The sequence below is a fragment of the Stenella coeruleoalba genome (genome assembly GCF_951394435.1).
Source record: "Stenella coeruleoalba genome assembly, chromosome: X".
NCBI lineage: Eukaryota > Metazoa > Chordata > Mammalia > Artiodactyla > Delphinidae > Stenella > Stenella coeruleoalba.
In genome coordinates, this window is record NC_137152.1 from 31634727 (window position 1) to 31655341 (window position 20615).

At 35.8% G+C, this 20615-nt stretch overlaps 1 protein-coding gene across 5 annotated transcripts in view; it reads left to right on the top strand.

Annotated features, from left to right (window-relative positions):
• Positions 1–20615, top strand: part of USP9X (ubiquitin specific peptidase 9 X-linked) — a 126557-nt gene that overhangs the window by 25938 nt on the left and 80004 nt on the right. For all 5 annotated transcript variants that reach the window (XM_079910462.1, XM_079910463.1, XM_079910464.1 and 2 more), the window contains 8 exons: positions 5590–5843; positions 10128–10273; positions 12468–12547; positions 14626–14738; positions 16248–16466; positions 19030–19145; positions 19591–19842; positions 19919–20057. In XM_079910462.1, coding sequence (XP_079766588.1) covers positions 5748–5843; positions 10128–10273; positions 12468–12547; positions 14626–14738; positions 16248–16466; positions 19030–19145; positions 19591–19842; positions 19919–20057 — 1161 coding nt within the window. In that variant the 5' untranslated portion in view covers positions 5590–5747. The remainder of the gene's footprint in view (positions 1–5589; positions 5844–10127; positions 10274–12467; positions 12548–14625; positions 14739–16247; positions 16467–19029; positions 19146–19590; positions 19843–19918; positions 20058–20615) is intronic.

Here is a 20615-nt window from a genome sequence, read left to right on the forward strand (position 1 = left end):
GACTTAATTTGCAGCCTAGCATATGGTCAGTCCTGGAGGATGTTCATGTGTACTCAAGAAGACTGTATATTCTTGCTGTTGGATAGAGTGTTCTATAGATGTCTGTATGATCTAGTTGGTGTATAGTTGTTAAAGTTTTCTGTTTACTTGGTGATCTTCTGCTTAGTTTTATCCATTATTGAAAGTGGGGAGTTGAAGTCTTCTCTTTTTTTTGGCCCGCACCGTGCAGCCTGTGGGATCTCAGTTCCCCAACCAGGGATCAAACCCGTGCCCCCTGCAGTGGGAGTGCAGTGTCTTAACCACTGGACTGCCAGGGAAGGCCCTGAAATCTTTTAACTATTATTGTTGGATTGTCTGTTTCTCGCTCCTCTGTCATTTTTTGCTTCATATGTTTTGAGGCTCTGTTAGGTTGTGTGTGTGTGTGTATATATATATATATATATATATATATAAAATTGTCATATTTTCTTCATGAATGGACCCTTTTATTATTGTAAAATGTTCCTCTTTACCTTTAGTAATATTTTTTTGTCTTACAGTCTTTTTTTTCTGATAAACATATAGCCACTCCAGCTTTCTTATGGTTGCTGTTTTGCATGATGGATATTTTTCCATCCTTTTACTTTCAACCAGTTTATATCCTTGAATCCAAAATCTGTCTCCAGTTGACAGCATGTGGTTGGATCTTTCTTTTTTTCTTTTTCTTTTTTAAAAAAATTTATTTATTTCGGCTACACTGGGTCTTAGTTGTGGCACGTGGGATCTTCATTGTGACATGTGAGATCTTCTTTTAGTTGTGGCATGTGGACTCTTAGTTGTGGCATGCATGTGGGATCTAGTTCCCCCACCAGGGGTTGAACCCAGGCCCCCCCTGGATTGGGAATGCAGAGTCTTACCCACTAGACCACCAGGGAAGTCCCTGGATCTTTCTTTTTAAATCCAGTCTATCTCTGTGTTTTGATTGGATTTTATGAACCATTCACGTTTAATGTCATTATTGATATAGGTGGGTTTACATTTGCCATTTTACTTTGTTTTCTATATCTCATGGCTTTTTTCTTCCTTTCTTTTTCCGTTACTGATTTCTTTTGCCTTAAGTGAATGTTTTCTAATGTATTTTAATTCCTTTTAATCATTTTTTCCACTGTGTTTTTTGTTAATATTCTTTTAACAGATTTATTGAGACATTCACATACCATACAATTTATCCATTTAAAGTGTACAATTCAATGTTTTTGTCCTATCAATAATTTTTTTAAATTGTGTTGAAATACATATATATCACAAAACTTGCTACTTTAACCATTTTAAGTGTACAATTTAGTGGCATTATTTGCATTCACAGTGTTGTACAACCATCACAACTATTTCCAAAACTTGTTCATCACCCCAAGCAGAAATTTTGTAACTGTTAGCCAGTAATTCTTCATCTTCCTTTTCCCCCAGCCCCTGGTAACCTCTACTTTCTGTCTATGAATTTGCCTATTCTGGATATTCATATAAGTGGAACCATACAGTATTTGTCCTTTTGTATCTGGTTTAATTCACTTAGCATGGTGTTTTCAAGGCTTATCCATGTTGTAGCATGTATCAGAACTGTATTTCTTTTATGACTGAAAAATATTCTTTTGTATGGATACACCACATTTTGTTCATTCATTGGTTGATGGACATTTGGGTTGTTTGCACATTTTGGCTAGTATGATTAATGCTGCTATAAACATTTGTGTACATGTTTTTGGTGTGGACGTATGTGATTTCTCTTGAATATATACATAGGAGTGGAATGACTGGGTCATTTGTTAATTCTATGTTTAACTTTTTGAGAAATTGCCAAACTGTTTTTCAAAGGTGCTATACCATTTTGCATTCTTGCTAACAGTGTATGAAGGTCCCACTTTCTCCACATCCTCGCCAACACTTGTTATCTGTTCTCCCCCTTTTTGGGTGGTAAAATGTACATAATGTAAAATTTATCAGTTTAACTTCTGTTTTTGTTTTTTGGCTGCACTGTGCAGCACGTGGGATCTTAGTTCCCCAGCAAGGGATCGAACCCGTGCCCCCTGCATTGGGAGCTTGGAGGCTTAACCACTGGACTGCCAGGGAAGTCCCCTCATGGCATTTTTGTGGGTAGCATTGTTTCAGTTTTAAAGACCTGGAAAATTAGAGTAGTTGTTACTGGCCTTTAAGATAGGGCAGCTTGTAAGTGGCAGAGGTGAGATTTTGAACAAGAGTTATGTTTGAATCCAGAAGTTATTTTTACTTGCTCCATTCCTCTGTCTTGCTCTTAATCTCTCAGCCTAGCACATTAAGGAAAAAGTATCCAATTCTTATGTGATGGTAGAGAGATGACTGTTAAAAACAGCAGAATAGAGCAGAGTATGCTATCCTGAGACCTGCTGTACCTTCCCAGCAGCGTTGGAAATCTAGAAATATGGGGAACTTAGAGGTAGAAGAAACTGAGAAACCAAGAGACAGAAAGGTGAGAGTATATAAGGGATATGGATGGCAAGCAGCTTGAGGCTTTGCCAATGGAATACTTTGCAAGAAGCAGAAGGTGATTTAGTTCTGTGGTCTGAGAGAAAGGTATTTTGTTTGGGGAGAGGTTTCATTCAGACTGCCACCTTTTCCATTTACTTTAATGTTATTTTGTTGAAAGGGACAGTCCCTTAGTTATCCACAGAATGCTTTTGTCTAGAATAATTTGTCCTCCGACTTTTGCCAGATATTTTTGATTTGTCTATGGATGGAGAGTTATTGGGATGCATATAGATGGAACAATGTTGAGCATAAACAAAACAACACGAGAATATAATTTTAAGATGTTTTAACTCAAATAATCTAATGTTAAAGAGTGCAAAGCAAGAGAGCAGTTAGTGCCGTGTGTGTGTGTATGTATGTTTTTTATTGTGGGAAAAATATATAAACAATTTTCAATTTTAACCATTATTAGGTATAGTTCGGTGGCATTAAGTGCATTAACATTGTGCAACCATCACCACCATCCATCTCCAGAACTTTTCATCTTCCCAAACTGCAACTCTGTACCCATTAAACAATAATTCCCCATTTCCTGCTCTTCCCAACCCCTGGTAACCACTCTTCTACTTTCCTTCTCTGACTGTAGGTACCTCATATAAATGGAGTCATGGAATATTTGCCCCTTTGTGACTGGTTTATTTCACTTAGCATTACATCCTCAAGGTTCATCCAAGTCAGAATTTCCTTCCTTTTTAACACTAAATACTATTACATTGTATGTATATACCAAATGTTGTTTATCCATTCATCCTTGGGTTGCTTCCCGGAAATAATTTTTGAAGAGCGATAGGATTGGTTTAGTGGACAAAGTAATAGAATTAATTTTTTAGACTTGCTTTCTATCTGTGCTTTGGTCAAGTCACCTCTTAGAGCTGTGGTTTTCTAATTTATAGGAAAATGCCACATTCTATGTAAAGTGTAAGGATTTACCTTAAAAACACCACTTTAATTTTGGTGTGCCTCAGGGTTTCGTCCCCCCTCCCCAACTTGCCCAACACTTGAGAATATATTATGCTATTTCTTCCCACCCCCCAAGATTGTGACCCCCTCACTTTCAGAAGGAGGTGTGTATTCGGGGGGCTCCCAGATGATGCTAATGAATCCGTCTCCCACTCTTGTGAACATTAACGTTCTGTTCAAGACCCCCAAGTTCTCCTTCAATTCCTGACTTACAGGGTCAGTCGTCTAGTGGAGGTTTTCACCTCTGTTTCAGTGTTGAAAACTGTATTTGTCACTGACATCACTACTACCTACTATTCTCTACCCTCCCCTTTGAAAAGAAGTAGAAAGGAAAGGAAACTTGAGTCCAGGATTGTATAAGCCAAGAAAGCTCAGAGCTTCAAGAAGGGAGGTGGGGGTAGTGGCAGCCAGTTGTGGCTAACGCTAAGAAGAGGGCAAACAGGGTGAACGGCAAGGGGCAGTCATTTGATTATCAGTTAATTGTCAATTAGTAGAGCATTGATGATCTGTGAAGCAGACCTCCCCCACCCCCAAATGTACATATTTACAAAGCTTTGCATGTAATTTTAGGGGAGTTAATCCTCAAACCCATCCATAGACCTCAGTTAAGACCCAGTGGCTTAAAACAGTTTTGATAGTTTAGATACAGCTAGATGATGAGAGAGTGGAAGGAGTGAAAGGGAAGGGAGAAGCAGAGGCATTCTTTTTAAGATTTGGGGGGAAAGGGAAGGACAGAGGTTGGTGATTTTTCATTTCAGTAACAAAGATTCAAGCATATTTATAGGCTAAGAACAAGGTTTCCAGGAAAAGATTGAGGGAGCATCATTCATTGGGGATCATGAGCAGTGGGATCAAAAGAAAGAGATTGGAGCAAATTTGAAGTAGAGAGAATGAAGTTGGATTGGTTAGCTGATATTTTGAGTGGTAAGAAAAAAAAATTTAAACAATTTGCCAGCCAACCCAAAGTGGCTGAAGATTTTGATAGGTGGGTTTTTCTGGGTTTTAAAATTGTCTACTTCACATAAAATTTTTTGTTAGTGTATGTAGGTTGTATAAAAATGGAAAACAAAAGTGAAAGCGAGGGTGTTCAACCATGTTATCTTTTAATTGTTTTTCCACTTTATGTATTAAAGATTTTTCTGTTTTTAGCCTCCCCAGTACCCGATGTTATCAGTCTTAAGCTTTTTATTATGCCAATTTGATAAGTGAAACAAAATCTTGTTAGAACACCATCTCTGGGTTAAGTGATTATATTTAAGCTTGAAGTAAATACCATGGACTAAATGGAAGTGTGGTTGCCTTATAACCAAAGATCTATAAATCAGTCAGCTGAGGTTCTCAATCTCGTGGTACATTAGAATCAGTCATGGGGGAGATTTTTTGAAAAGTACTGATGCCTAGGCTTAACTCCCGAATATTGTAATTTATTCAATCTGGAGAGGGGTTTGGACGTCAGTGTTTTTAAAAGCACTTTGGATGATTTTACTACACAGCTAAGAATATAGAATTGAGGGTTTGGTGGTATTCCTCTATACACCTTTGCTAGATTTCTGCAAAGAGGAATTCCATTGTTAAACAGTTTGGGTCTGTAGCCCTGTCATGGCTCTGGGAGTGCCTGTGGCCAAAACCTTCCCAAAAGGGGAGAGTCAAGGTCATTTGACAAAATAGGTCGTATTGGAGGAGTAGTATACAGTTAACAATCAGATTTTATTACTTGGTTTATGTCTTAAATACATTGTAGGAATGTGTATATTCAAGGCATTGGCAAATTGAAGACAGTTTTGCCACTCCATAATTGAATTGAAATGACAACTAAGTGAATACCTTGATAATGTCTTTGGAATCCCAGGAAGAAACTGAAATATTATAAGGCTATACTTGTATGTTTTCTTGACATAACTGCTGATGTACTATTATCAGTTTATTAAGTTAAATATAGTATTGATGAAACTTTTCAGCTTTGTCCTCTCTCTCATTTATATAGCCACTTTCTCCTGACTAGAGTCACTGGTAATATTAAGTTCGAACAATTCCTTAGTTCATGTTTTTTATGTCTAAAACAATGTGCTTTTTTTCTTCTACTTGTAGGTTATGCAATGGTCTCTGCAAGATGGTTTATTCTTGAATTGGAGCTTTTTAAGACTGACAAATGCTGGTACTTCATCTTCTATAAGTGGACTATAATTTCTTTTTTCAAGACAACTACATAAGCAGACAAAATTGCAAAGATCTGCCCTGTGTCGAGTATGACAGCCACGACTCGTGGCTCTCCAGTGGGAGGGAATGACAGCCAGGGCCAGGCTCCTGATGGACAGTCTCAGCCCCCCCTCCAACAGAATCAGGTAGGATGTTTAAGATACTAGTTAAAGCTACATTGGTGTGTCTATTATGGGATATTAAATAATGGAGCATGTTCTGAATAATTTATGAAGTAACCATAAAACTGTTATTTTAAGAAATATAAACATAGGTCTTACATAGTAACAAGAAACTCAAGGGCTATAGATGGTGATGCTTGGGTATGCAGGTCTCCCCCCCCCCCCCCCGCTTTTTTTTTTTCCTGGTGTCTTACACTATCAGTAATCATTAAAATCAAGTATTTAAGCTCTGTGTCAGTTCCAGAGCAAAGCATTAAATCATTTGATGTAGCCTATGGTTAGAGTATGGACTCAAGTCATATTGCTTGTGTTCAAATTTTAGCTTTGCACCATGCTAGCTTTATGACTTTGGGTAAATTATATGACCTTTACACCTCAGTTTTTTAGCTATAAAATAAGGATAATAATAGTATAACTACTTCATAGGATCATTAAGAGGATCAAATGAAATAATGTTTGCAAAGAGCTTAAAATAGATTTTGGTATCTAGATTTTTATGCTGGCCTCAAAATTCATAATATTCTTCCTTTTATTCTCTGGATGAATTTGTATAAGACTTCAGTTATTTCTTCATTAATTATTTAGATTTTACTGGTGAAACCATCTGGCCTGGGGCTTTATTTGTGGAACGGTTGTAATTGCAGATCCAACTTTTTTTTTTTAAATAGGGGAATTTTCTGATTTTTTTGTTTTTCTGGTGGATTTTGGTAATGTGTTTTTCAAGGAATTTGTCCACTTCATCTAGATTGTCAAATTATTGGAGTAAAACTTTATAATATCCTTTTTTATTATCTTTTTAATGTCTTAGGGCCTGTGGTAGCATCTCCTTTTTCATCTCTGATACTGCTAATTTGTGTTCTCTCTCCTGATTACTCTTTCCTAAAGGATTTATCAATTGCATCAAACCTTCCCCCAAACTAATTTTTGGCTTTAACTCTCTTCGCCCTTCCCACTTACATGCCTTTTTGTGTGTGTGTGTGTGGTACGCGGGCCTCTCACTGTTGTGGCGTCTCCCATTGCGGAGCACAGGCTCCGGACGCGCAGGCTCAGCAGCCATGGCTCACGGGCCCAGCCGCTCCGCGGCATGTGGGATCTTCCCGGACCGGGGCACGAACCCGTGTCCCCTGCATTAGCAGGCGGACTCTCAACCGCTGCGCCGCCAGGGAAGCCCCCACTTACATGCTTTTAACTCTTATTTCTTGTTCCCTTAACTTCTTTTGGGTTTGGATTGCTGCTGTTTTTCTCATTTCTTGAAATGTAAGTTTAGATAATTAATTTTCAGCCTTCTATTGTATGTAATTTTATACTGGGACATATTAAACCACATAAGACAAACATTAAAACTTGTGATATGCGGCTCAAACAGCACTTAGAGGTGAATTTGTAGCTGAGGTGCATGCATGTGAATCACAGACTTGCTGCTTACACTTGGTACATGTTTGTGTAGAATTCTGTATGGATAAGTTTTTAGGCAAAAGTACTGTTATTGTAGAGTACTTACATTTGTCATTTGTGGTTAAGTTCTTATTGTCCAGCTATTATAGATTACGTATTCTCTCTATTACAGGTATGATAGGAAAGAGCTGCGTGTGTGTGTGTGCGCGCGCGTGCGCTGGTGCACTTTCCCTCCCTCCGCCCTTCCCCCCTTTCATCCTCTCCCTCTGCCATTTTAGAGAAGTGAGCAAGTCAGGTTTTAATGTTTTTTTTCCCCAAATAAATGTCAACTTTATTCTTTTCCTCTCCAGTTCCCACTTTTGGGACATGTAATACTTAAGTATATGGCCACGAGTCTTGGACAGAGTTGTTAAGTCTTTCCTGTGTCATAAATTTGTTAGCCAGTACTCATGTTTCTTTAAACATAGTCTAAAGTTTGTGTTGGATGCCAGAGATTTATATTTTTAAACCAGGAGCTTGTAGCTTGAGTTCCAGTATCTTGCTCTCTTCTGTTTCATACCTGCATCTTGCATGGACTTTTAACATCTTCTGCAGTGTTTGTGGTTTGCATGGCTTTAGACAGAAATTAAACCTCTAACCTTACTTTTATTTTTAAGGTGTACTTGATAATTCTAAGAGCTCTTAGGTTTGTGATACTCAGCTTAATATTATGTATCTGCATTATGTCCTCTTCCTTTAAATAGCTCTTTACATTTTTGAGGATGAATGATAATTAAAAGAAAAAAAGGAACAAACAAATTGCATTCTTTTGGTGGGGGGGGGGGCGCCACTCGGCTTGTGGGAGCTTAGTTCCCCAACCAGGGAATGAACCCAGGCCCTCAGTGAGAGCACGGAGTCCTAACCACTGGACCGCCAGGGAATTCCCACAAATTGCGTTCTTAACTAGCTGTAGAATCCCTCTTTCACTTTCTTATTCTCTACTTTTTAATGTTAGGATTTTAGTTATTTCAGAAGATTTGACACTTACTGGACCAAGAGGAAGCAACCATAGCATTAATCACTACCCAACTTACGGCTTACTTTGAAAATGCTTTTTCATATTGGCATAAAGGGAATTTCTAAAACCAATCAGATTTTTCACTTAATCTATAATAGTTTTTAAAAGAGTGTTCCCATAGGAGAGAATTTTAGGCTCTAGTATATATAATAGTAAAGCCCAGTGATAAATGAAACAGCCTTGGCAAAGGCCCTATGGGATGAACAATCTTGGGAGATGTTCATGGGAGGGTGCAGACTTTCTGGAATGGAATTTAGTAAAATATATGTCAGTAGCCCTAAAAGAAATAATTTATACTGTTGTTGTAGTAATTATATTTCCAGGGTTCTGTCCTAAGGAAAAATTGAAGTTCAACACAAAGATTTATATATAAAAGATTCAGTATAGTTTTATGTAAGCAATAAAAATTGCAGAATGCTAAATGTCCCTTAATTTTGTTTAATTAATACTATGTGGCCATTAATCAGCTCTTTAAAAAAGATTGTTTATGATGGGGGAAAATACTCAAATGTTGAATGGAAAAGGACACAGACTTAAGTATAATCCCAATTTTATTGAAAATTTATACATATATATAGACAGGATTTTGGGGGGGTCACATAGAAGAAAAACTGCAAGGAAATAACTGAAAATGTCATTGGTGCTTATCTGTTGGTGTGGTATTGCGGGTATCTTAATTGTTATTTTTGTCTTTAGGATTTCTGTGAGCATGTATATAATACATATATACCAGGGGAAATGGGCCTTTTTAAAAAGTAATGAAGCAGACTTCCGAAGTTACATACTTGAAATGCAAATATTTTTATTGGGCTTCTGAAAAAACTTGAATTCTGTTCTATAGATTTTTGCCTTGAAACTAGCCCTATAGCACCTGCGTAGTGTTCGCCATCTTAAGTAAAAGTTTGCTATTTACTTGCAAATTGGCTCTATGAGTTCATATATAAACTTTGTAAGTAGAATATATTAATGGTGGTATACCCAACTGTCTTCAATACAAGTACTTACTTATGCATCTGTTCAATAAATGCTAAAATGATAGGGAAAGGGGCCTTCTTTAAAAGGGCCATCAACCTACAGTAGGTAGAAAATTCAAGAATATACGAGTAAAAGTCAGCTTAAAATTTAGATCAGTCTCAATTTGAAAGAGAAAAATACTATCTGCTTTCAAAATTAATAAGGGTCATAAAAGTTCTTTCACTTAATTGTGGAAATATTGTACACAGCTAAAGTATGGGGGGGAAAAAGAAGCACAAAGAATGAAGAATGAAAGAATAAAATTAGCCTTATTAGTTGAAAATGGTGTGACTTATTTAGAAACCACAGTGAAGTTTTAATAATTATTTGGATAATAGTTGGAGACTAGGGGAATTGTGGAATAAAATTTATTTTTTCTCTTCAGAATGAAAAATAAATGTTATATCAGAAACTTTTTAATCTGTAAAATGTGTACAATAATTTCTATCATGAAGGGCTCATATAATGGGAAATGTAGGCGGAGAAGCAGTATACACTGTGGATAAGAACTCAAACTTTAGAATTAGACCTGGATTCAGATCCTGACCACAGAATTGGAGCTCTGTGACCTAGGGCTAATTACTTATTGTCTGAGTTTGTTTTTTTCATCTGTTAAGTGGCAGAAGAATACTTCCTTAGGCTCTTGAGGATTAAATGAAATTATTTTAAAGCATAGTAGCACAGAGACTGCCTGAAACATCATAAACTTACAATGATCATATCTTCTTTAAAAGCTTACATTATTTCCCCCTAATCTGTGTTGGTGTTTGAATTTAATTAAGACTTCATCACCTGATTCTTCCAATGAAAATTCCCCGGCAACTCCCCCAGATGAACAAGGTCAAGTTGATGCCCCACCACAGCTTGAAGATGAGGAACCTGCATTTCCACATACTGATCTGGCAAAGTTGGATGACATGATCAATAGGTGAGTTGATTTTGTTTTGCTTTTTAATGTGTGTCATACACAGGAAAAACAAAAGTATTTCAGCACAGTGATTAGTACTAAGAAAAGAGGAAGAGTGGATAGGAATATCCCAGTAACCATACTGCCTCCATAAATAGCCTTAACATCTTAGTCATTGCCAAGTACTTTGCAACCCATGGTTCTTAATGGATTTAAAAAATGAAAGGAAGTAACAGTGTCAATAAAGTGTTCAGTTTAATGATGATCACCCTAGCTGGTGTGTTACTGAAGTAGAACCGTATGTGTGGTTTCCCGTTTTTTTTCTTATTAGCATGTCGGTTACTGGATGACTTTAATACTTTTTGCATGGCCCTGAGGTAAACCAGGTCATAAGAAGATTGAGTTCCTCAGAGCCTGCCCCTTTGTGAACCCTTGATTAGTTTGAGACGTTTAACCATCTCAGCTATTTGTTTCTCCTGATCTTCATCTCATGGGGGTGGTTCAGAGTATACATTTTCATACTCATAGTACAAACATTCACCCACCCCCACCTCCCCGCCCCATGCTTTGATTATTTGGAGTAAGACTCTGAGAGTGTGAAAGTTTAAGCTTGTGTGTATGGGAAGGAAAAGATTTAAAGAAGATAAGGGAAGAGCGTTTCAGGGAACCATCCTGCATGTCTGTGGTCTTCACCAGGCTGTGAGCTCAACAAGTGAGTCCCAGGGAGGTGTGACACATCCCTCCAACCCCCCAAAAGAAAAGTAAGGAAAATACACTTATAGGCACTTACTTGCCTTAGTAAGTTTACTTTTTAAAAATCAGTTAACACCATTACATATATAATGTCAGGGGAAATAGAAACCCTTTGCATTTTTAAAAAAACATTCTGATTACATAAGTAATATAATATAAGTACTTCTTGTTAAACATAGAAATATGTCAATAATGTTCTTTGTAATTTCCTCTGTAGATACACACCTCCCAACCAAAAGTTGCTACTAACAATAAGGTGTACATTCTTCCAGGTTGTCTTTGTGTTTATTATCATATGTGCTGCTTTCTGTACAAATATGGAATTCTTACTATAATATCATTTTATAACTTGTTTTCCTCACTTCATTTATTTTAAATATTTTTCCTATTAATATATATTTAACTCATTGTTTTTAAATGTATATTTGAAAGAACACATTAAATGTGATTCTTTTGACGGATGCCTGTAGTAATGGTATATAATGAATTAGTCAAACAAACAAACAGTTGTATAAAGTTGTAATGTCCCTGCCCATTCTTTGTAGCAGAGTTATCATAGCAAAAAGTTGTACTGTTACTTTTCAATTTTTGACTGGTGGTTGCTGATGATAAAAGTGTACTTCTTACGCTCACTCAAGGGCGAAGTTGCATGTTAGCAAATCTGCAGGGGGAGAGAAACACAAGTGATTTTTTTTATGTAAATAAAAACAATGAGAAAGGGTGATATACATTGGTTTCTAATAGATTATGTGGTCATGGAGCACTTTTTATCAAAATGGGGTTTTTTGGAGCACTGGGTAAGTTGGGTGGTAGTGAGGGATGAAGGGGTAGGAAGAGGATGGACTCCCAGATGGTTGGGCCGCTGGCACTGGGAGCAGAGAAAGCACCACCTGGGCGTATGCTGCATCGTTGTTTGAGGGAGGAGGGTGCCTGTGGAGGCATAAAGACTTGGAGACCTGTGTCTAACTTAACCTTCAGGAAAAGTTGAGGCAGAAATTAGTCATTTGCCACCTAGATTTTTTCTTCTTTGTGAGGAAGTGGATGGACAACTAAGAGGTTCATCATGTCTCCTTTAACCTGAATCCTGAAAGAGCACTTTCCTATGAACTCTAACAATAGGTATCCATTTAAGTGATACTTGATTATTATAGTAGTTTTATATTCTAGTGATACTTGATTATTAGTTTTATATTCTGTGTTATTAAAATAATTTTATTTTCCCTTCTCTCATTGCTATATCTTTTGTTCGACAGTTGCTTAAAAAAATTTTGTTTGTAGAGACAACAGATGATGCTTAGTCCCACAAAGCAGATGTTCTGCCAACCTTGTGGTTTTAATATTTTAGTTTCATTTTAATATTTTCATGGTGCGCTAAGTGAGTAATTGTAATTAGTAACTCATTTATAGTGCCTCGTTCAGTGTTCAACCAATAAACATCTTTTTATATTATTAAAACTCTTAGGCCTCGATGGGTGGTTCCAGTTTTGCCGAAAGGGGAATTAGAAGTGCTTTTAGAAGCTGCTATTGATCTTAGTAAAAAAGGTAAGTTTAAATGGTCTTATGCTTTCCATAATGTATGCTACTAGCTAATAGTTTCACTTCATGCCTGAAGACTTTTTCTGTGTATTCCTAGACTAGAACATTTAACTAAGTTTTCTTGCTATGGCTTATGATTTGTCCCTAGAGCAAGGGTTCATATCCTTCGGACAGCCTTCAAGGATGTTTGTGAACTCTCTGAAGTTATACGTAAAATTTGTATATATTCATATTTAAACTGTTTAGCTTATGTGTTGATTATTCTTTAATACACAGAAAAGGTTTGGATTTTCTCTAAAAGAAAAAAAGACCTGAAAGATGAGGTCCTGTGTTTTTTTTAAAAAGTAACCCAATTAAAAGGAGTCATGCTGTTATTCTTGTCTAGAAGTAAAAGCTTAATTTTGGAATTATTATTTTTTTCAGTGACTAGTTTTCTTTAGGTGCAATTGAATTCTCTTAGCAAAGGGCTACTATTGTAATATCTACTCATTTTTAAGGCATTGGAGATTAAAATAAACAGCAATAACATTTCAATTTCTGAAATAGGGTAGCCAGGGATGTGTTCTAATTATCAATAGGAATCATCACAATTGAAATTAAATGTTGTAAAAATTATTGTCTTTAGTACCTTGCTTAAGTCTGTCTCATTCCACGGCAAGGGTAAAATTTCCTTTGTCTTAGAGTAATTACCCTCCTTCATTTAAGGAACGTGTCGTTACACCTTACTAATCTTAGAAAACCAATCTGATGAGCTATGAAAATGCGTTATCAGATAACCATTGTTTTCACCACTCAGATTTCTTTTGTTCATTTACACATTTATTCATCAATTCAGCAAATTTTTGAAGGCTTCTGTCCTAGACATGTTTTAGGTCCTGACTGTACAGTGATAGGTAAAAACACACAATGGTATTTCATTTAATATCATTGACATTCATTGGAAATGCAATCCCCTCCTCCTCCCCATATTTCTTTGGGACCATGGTTTATTTTAATTTTAAGCAAGGTTCAGATTTTTTAAACTACAGTACTGGGCTTAAATGTCATGTCTGTTGTACAGCCAAAATCGAATAATACTCGTATGTTCAAACTGAATGGCTTTTCATTTTGTCATCAAGAGTTAAAGGTTATTTTGTGTGTCTGGGGGCATGTAGCTCTGTTGCCTTTCTGAAATCAGGTGAAATTAAAAGAAGGATATAAAGAAGCATAGATGTTGAGCCAGTGGAAGAGACTAATACGGAAGATGATAATTTATCTTTAATCGATGAAACTCTTCTGTAGAATAGTAGAATAGTATTTGATGTCAAATGGATAATGTACAACCAAAATGAGATTTTAAAAATAGTTAAGAAACGTCGTTTTTTAAAAAAAATTTATTTTATTTATTTTTGTCTTCGTTGGGTCTTCATTGCTGCACATGGGCTTTCTCTAGTTGCGGCAAGCCGGGGCTACTCTTGATTGCGGTGTGTGGGCTTCATTGGGTTGGCCCCTCTTGTTGCGGAGCACAGGCTCTAGGCGCGCGGGCTCAGTAGTTGTGGCTCGCGGGCTTTAGAGCACGGGCTCAGTAGTTGTGGCGCACGAGCTTAGGTGCTCTGTGGCATGTGGGATCTTCCCGGACCAGGGCTTGTACCCGTGTCCCCAGCATTGGCAGGCAGATTCTTAACCACTGCGCCACCAGGGAAGTCCCCGAGAAACGTCATATTAAAAATTTTAAGATTTGTTGTCAGAGAGTAAAATACTGTGAAGTATTTAAATCCCCTATCACATGGTACTCATAACCGTTTTGTATTTAAGGTCGGTCCAGTGTCATAATTTGAAATAGTTTTGATTCATCTTAATATTACTTGGATTAATGTACTCTTATACAGTTAAGTATTTTTGAAATTCATTGAAGGTTATTTTTGTTTCTGAATCTGTTACCTTTTTGACCTCTTATACATAATGCTGTGAGTTTTGTTCCAAATCTAGTCGGCATTTGTTAGCTGTTACTGAATATTTTACAATTATTTTTATCTTATAATTGGACATTGTAAGACAACCAGAGAAATATTTTGTTTACATTAATTTTTCTCTCCTTTTCTTAGGCCTTGATGTTAAAAGTGAAGCATGTCAGCGATTTTTTCGCGATGGGCTAACAATATCTTTCACTAAAATCCTTACAGACGAGGCAGTGAGTGGCTGGAAGTTTGAAATTCATGTGAGTCTTTCATTTAAATTTTGAAAATCAGATTTATATAGTAATGAGTGTGTTTTCTTATATAGTATATTTGGTTATATATTTGATCCATTAATTAAAGGATTTTAAAATGAGAAACTTTAAAAATTTATTAGTTATAATTTCTGTTGAAAGAAGCATGATCATTTAGAATGAGTGTGAGATTTAGAGTTAGAAAACATTGGTTTAATCTGTCTCCTTGGTTCTGAAGTGCCTTGTGACTTTTGACAAGTGACCGTATTTCACTGAAAATATGACAGTTGTGAAATGCACCACTCACTCACTTTATGTACCACTGAGGAAGGAAAACACCCAAGATGGGAAACTGTTATCTGAGACACAAAGCGTCAATGCAGAGAAATAAATTTAACATACAGAAAGAAACACCAAAGAAACCTGCACATTTCAACTTTGGCACCTGGTAGAGGGGGAAAAAATCTCTTAAAAACTTAAACCACCAGCTAGTATTCAAACAGTTTTGAAGCCTGAATTCAAATCAGAGTTGTGATACAAAAAATATCAGATGGGGAACTTAAAGTGGTCTCAGGTTGGTGGTGTCCCCAGATGACTGGCAGAAACCAAGACAAATCTCTACAAATACCTTCAGTCTAGGGAAATGCACTATACATTGATTATGTGATACAATCAGATTCCAGAGATCTTAAAAAGTGATAAGAAATGTGCATTTTTAGATTGAAGTACCATAATTACTCCAAGTCTCTGTTCTTGTTTATAATATGGAAATATGGTTATAAATTGTGAAGCAGGGCATATTTTTATGCCCTGTGAACTATTTCTCATATAACCATAGCATAAAGATACCAACATCTTCTAATTCAACATGTAAGTTTTTAAGTATAGAATGGAAAGTTTGGGAGTGGTATCAGACTTTTGCATTGAGGCGTAGATAGCAAACCTACTCCACCTGGGATATTTGATACATTGTTTAGATTTTAGAATTGTTGCCTCTAGTCAGAAAATTGCATAGAGAAAGCAGTGGTAATTTGCATCGTCTGGGGACATAGAGCAGTGCCTGCTTCATTTTGTAAGTCATTGCAAATAGCTTTTGAAATTAGGTACTATATAAATTATAAAGTAAATGCTAATTTCTTTTTGATATATAAATTTGATCCCAATATTAGTAAAATTAAACATAACTCAAAAATGATCGGTATAGCACAATTGAGAGGTCATTATTAAGATATAATTAATCAAGGGCTTCCCTGGTGGCGCACTGGTTGAGAGTCCGCCTGCCGATGCAGGGGACACGGGTTCGTGCCCCGGTCCGGGAAGATCCCACATGCCGTGGAGCGGCTGGGCCCGTGAGCCATGGCTGCTGAGCCTGCGCGTCTGGAGCCTGTGCTCTGCAACGGGAGAGGCCACAACAGTGAGAGGCCCACGTACAAAAAAAAAAAAAAGATAATTAATCAAGATCAGAAGATATTTCTGTTTGGGATGGTTTGATCTCATTAATTATTCTTTCTATAACAGAGGTGTATTATCAACAATACTCATCGCCTGGTGGAGCTATGTGTGGCCAAGTTGTCCCAAGACTGGTTTCCACTTCTAGAACTTCTCTCCATGGCCTTAAATCCTCATTGCAAATTCCATATCTACAATGGTACACGTCCATGTGAATCCGTTTCCTCAAATGTTCAGTTGCCTGAAGATGAACTCTTTGCTCGTTCTCCAGACCCTCGATCACCAAAAGTGTGTTGGTTTGTTATTTTCAAAGTTAAATATTACAGTTGTTTTGCTCTGCTATAGAACTTTAAATGATCTGAACCTACTGTTAACATGGAGGAGGGTAATTTCACATTGCTCTTAAGGGGATTTTGCATTATTTTGTAATTTTTTTTTTTTAATTTAAAAATATTTTTGACTTTCTCCATGTAGTTAGTCCCCATTGTCTTCTGCCCAGCCTCTTGGGAAATAGTCATAATTTGGGTTGGTATGAAACAGAGCATATTTTTCCTGTTAAATAAGAGTAGAGTAGGAGATTACTTCTTTGACCAAGGCCTGGCTAATGTGTCATAAAACTATAGAAATTACAAATGAAAGGAAAATAGCAAAACTTACAAATATCAATGAAATATATATAGTATACATAAACGTAAAAGTTCTCCAATGTAAATTTTCTATGCCAGCATAAACAGAATGTACATTAAAAAATGCATCCCTAAGCTGTACTTCTTTTAATTAAATAATTAACCATATATAATTTTTAAACTTTAGAATTTAGGAAGACTTTTTAAATATTGATGACCTTATTTTTTAAAAAAAGGAAAATTTGAACATATATATATATATTGTTTGGTTTATTCTGTTAAAAGTGGAAGTCATCAAAACTTATTGAACTTCGAGCTGAGAGTTTCTGGTATTTCCCAAGGTTCCTATTGTTGCCACTTCAGGCTTTTTTTGTTTGAGTAAATCAAATTAATATTTAAATAATGGCAATCTCTAAAATATACCTGTATTTTTTTAAAATTTTACCTAATTTTTTGCTCTGTAGGTCAATAGTAATCTGTAAGAGTCTCAAAGAGAACAAGTTGATTTAGGATGGCTTCTGGTTGAAGACATTTTTAAATATCTTTCTTTGAAGCCTAGCTTTTCTTGAGTATTATTAATTTTTGAGTATTCCTAATTGCATAAGTGTACAATGCAGCTGAAAATATATGAGATTAGCTTTAGCCTGATTCTTTACTTTGTGCACATATATATACTGTGTTATATATACATAACTGTTGAGTATATCAGCCTAATTGTCTCATTCCAGTTACTGGAGAAATAAAAATACATTACATAATAAGTATGTACTTTCTTAGAATTGCTGAATGCTAAAAGGGACCTGGTGAATTAAATGCTCAGATTTTTAATTTTTTTTTTAAATAGCTTAATGATTTATTGCAAAATGAGCATCCATGTAACCCACTCAGGTCAAGAAATAGTACATTGTCACTCCCTGGAGGCCCCCTTCCACACTCCCTCCCAATCATTGCCCCTCTGGCCTTCCTAACATTAAGTAATGTCCTAACTAATAAAATCATTTCCTTGCTTTTCTTTATAGCTGGACTCAAGCACATGTCCATAATCCCTGTAGTTTAGTTTTGTCTATTTAAAATACCTTATGAAAATTAAATTGACATAAATTCTTTTGTATCTGACTTTATCTCAACAGATTTCTTTGTAAGAATCAGAGTTTTAATTGTTTTGATTTAGCCTTTTAAGGCCAAATAAAAAGGAAAACATTATAATGAACTTACATAGAAATATATGGTAGTTGATTTATTTGAGAATTTAATTGATTTAGAGTCTCATAAAAATCATATCGAAACTACCATAGTGTCTCTTTAAAGCAGTTACCTTTTACTTAGCGTTTTCCCTTTGTCCTGAACACTGCTTTTTGTTTGTTTTTGAATAGCTGTAGAAATTATTTTTGCTTAAGACTTAAGTAGAGAAAGTGCCCCCTTTTTCCCCCTCTTGTTTTTCTTCCCTCAGTGACTTGCAAAATGTGGCCTTTTAGAAGAAGGCAAGGAATTAAACGTTCTCTTAAGTACGTGACTTTTTAGATACATTTGATTCTTTTATCTGTATAAGCTTTTGATTCCTTTTTAATTTGCCTATCCCAGCCGCACTGTACTTGTGAGTTACTTGCTATCCCTTAGAGAAGAGGTTGAAAGATAATTCTTACTATTGTATTGTGGTACCTCTAAGATGAGAACTAGGTGTATTCACATGAGTCAAAACAGAGCATCAACCAGCATGTTCTAGTTAGGAACAAAAAATAGAATACCAGGGATTAGTTTTTCTTTGGCTTTAAGATTATTGTAGTTTTAGGGTGTTTTTAGTTATTCACAACTACAACAAAAAATAAATTCAAACAATATCTTAGGTTACCAAATATCTTTTTTTTTTTTTTTTAAAGAGTCTTTTTACCCCCTTAAATTTTTTAAAATAGACCTTCAGATAATAAGGTATTCTCCTGTGGTGGAATCTCTGAGATAGAAGCGTGGCTTCTAATTCCTGTTCACCAGCTATATCGTTAACAAACAACTGTGCCCTAGTGATCTATACTACTACTTATGCTTTTCTCACAGACAGGATTACTGTGAACAATATGCAATATTCCGTGTCTTTTTTCAAAGATGGTTTTACATAATAATTTTATTGAATTTCCTGTTTCTAGTATGTTTCAATCAAGAAATTACTTCAGATAGCATTCCCCCCGCCCAAAAGCAGGAAGTTAACTTTTTTATTAACTGTATTGTTGCAGGGTTGGCTCGTGGATCTTCTCAACAAATTCGGCACTTTAAATGGGTTTCAGATTTTGCATGATCGTTTTATTAATGGATCAGCATTAAATGTTCAAATAATTGCAGCCCTTATTAAGTAAGTTATGTTTTAAAATTAATCTTCAGTGCATTATAGAAATTGCTACTTAATTGCTTGATTAAAAATTGTTGCTTTTTTCAAATGTGGTTTCTTCTCTTTAGCTGGTAACTTGGATTTTTTATTTTTTAAAGGAAATTACTCTGGTTTTTTTTATTTTTTATTATTATTTTAAAAAAAATTTATTTGGCTGTGCCGGGTCTTTGTTGCGGCACGCGGGACCTTTGGTTGCAGCATGCGGGCTCTTAGTTCCAGCATGCAGGATCTAGTTCCCCAATCAGGGATTGAACCCGCACCCCCTGCATTGGGAGTGTGGAGTCTTAACCACTGGACCACCAGGGAAGTCCCCGGATTGTTTTAAAGTAATAGGTACAGTCTGAGTTCAGTCCTAGTTGAATTGTAAGAAATTGAATATTAAAAGAGATTTTTGTCTCTCTTGTTTCAGACCATTTGGACAATGCTATGAGTTTCTCACTCTTCATACAGTGAAAAAGTACTTCCTTCCAGTAATAGAAATGGTTCCACAGTTTTTAGAAAACTTAACTGATGAAGAACTGAAAAAAGAAGCAAAGAATGAAGCCAAAAATGATGCTCTTTCAATGATTATTAAATCTTTGAAAAATTTAGCTTCAAGGGTTCCAGGACAAGAAGAAACTGTTAAAAATTTAGAAATATTTAGGTTAAAAATGATACTTAGGTAAGATATTTACCTCTTGAAATAATTATTTATGTGAATGTTTAGAATCGTATTTAACACTGAATTTCTCTTACAGATTATTGCAGATTTCTTCTTTTAATGGAAAGATGAATGCACTTAATGAAGTTAATAAGGTGATATCTAGTGTATCATACTACACTCATCGGCATGGTAACCCTGAGGAGGAAGAATGGCTCACAGCTGAACGAATGGCAGTAAGTCCTTTGATTCTACTTTCATGAATAAGAATCTATCTAAGGCAAAAATCAGAATAGCTCTACTTAAAGTTAGTAATGTTAACATTTTAAAGTAAACTTTTGAAATTGGGAGGTGTTTGGATTGATCTACAACTCTGTTAATCCTGAGAACTTTTTGTGATAACATGGTTTATTATTTGGTATATTTGGTGATATGTAATTGTTTGATGATAATGGGTAGCTTAGCACATCTTTGATAAGCTTACTGCTGAATGTAGGTGTTCTGAAATAATTATTAGCTTGTCGGGTGGGGGGTTGAAATTGAGTAAATAAAGGTGATTTGGGAAATAGATTGGGTAGTATCTGGTAGCTATTGAATGAAGTGGCCTATTCATTTGATGAATTCCACTTAAAGATTTTAAAATAGGAAATAGAATTATTGGAATAAGATACACATGAGTTAATGTTTTGTCATCATTGTAAGGACTTCGCTTAAGCACTTACATCATTTTGATGTTGAAAGTTTAGGAAACTTTACCCTAGATAATTTGCATATATTATAGTTTAAAAATGAAT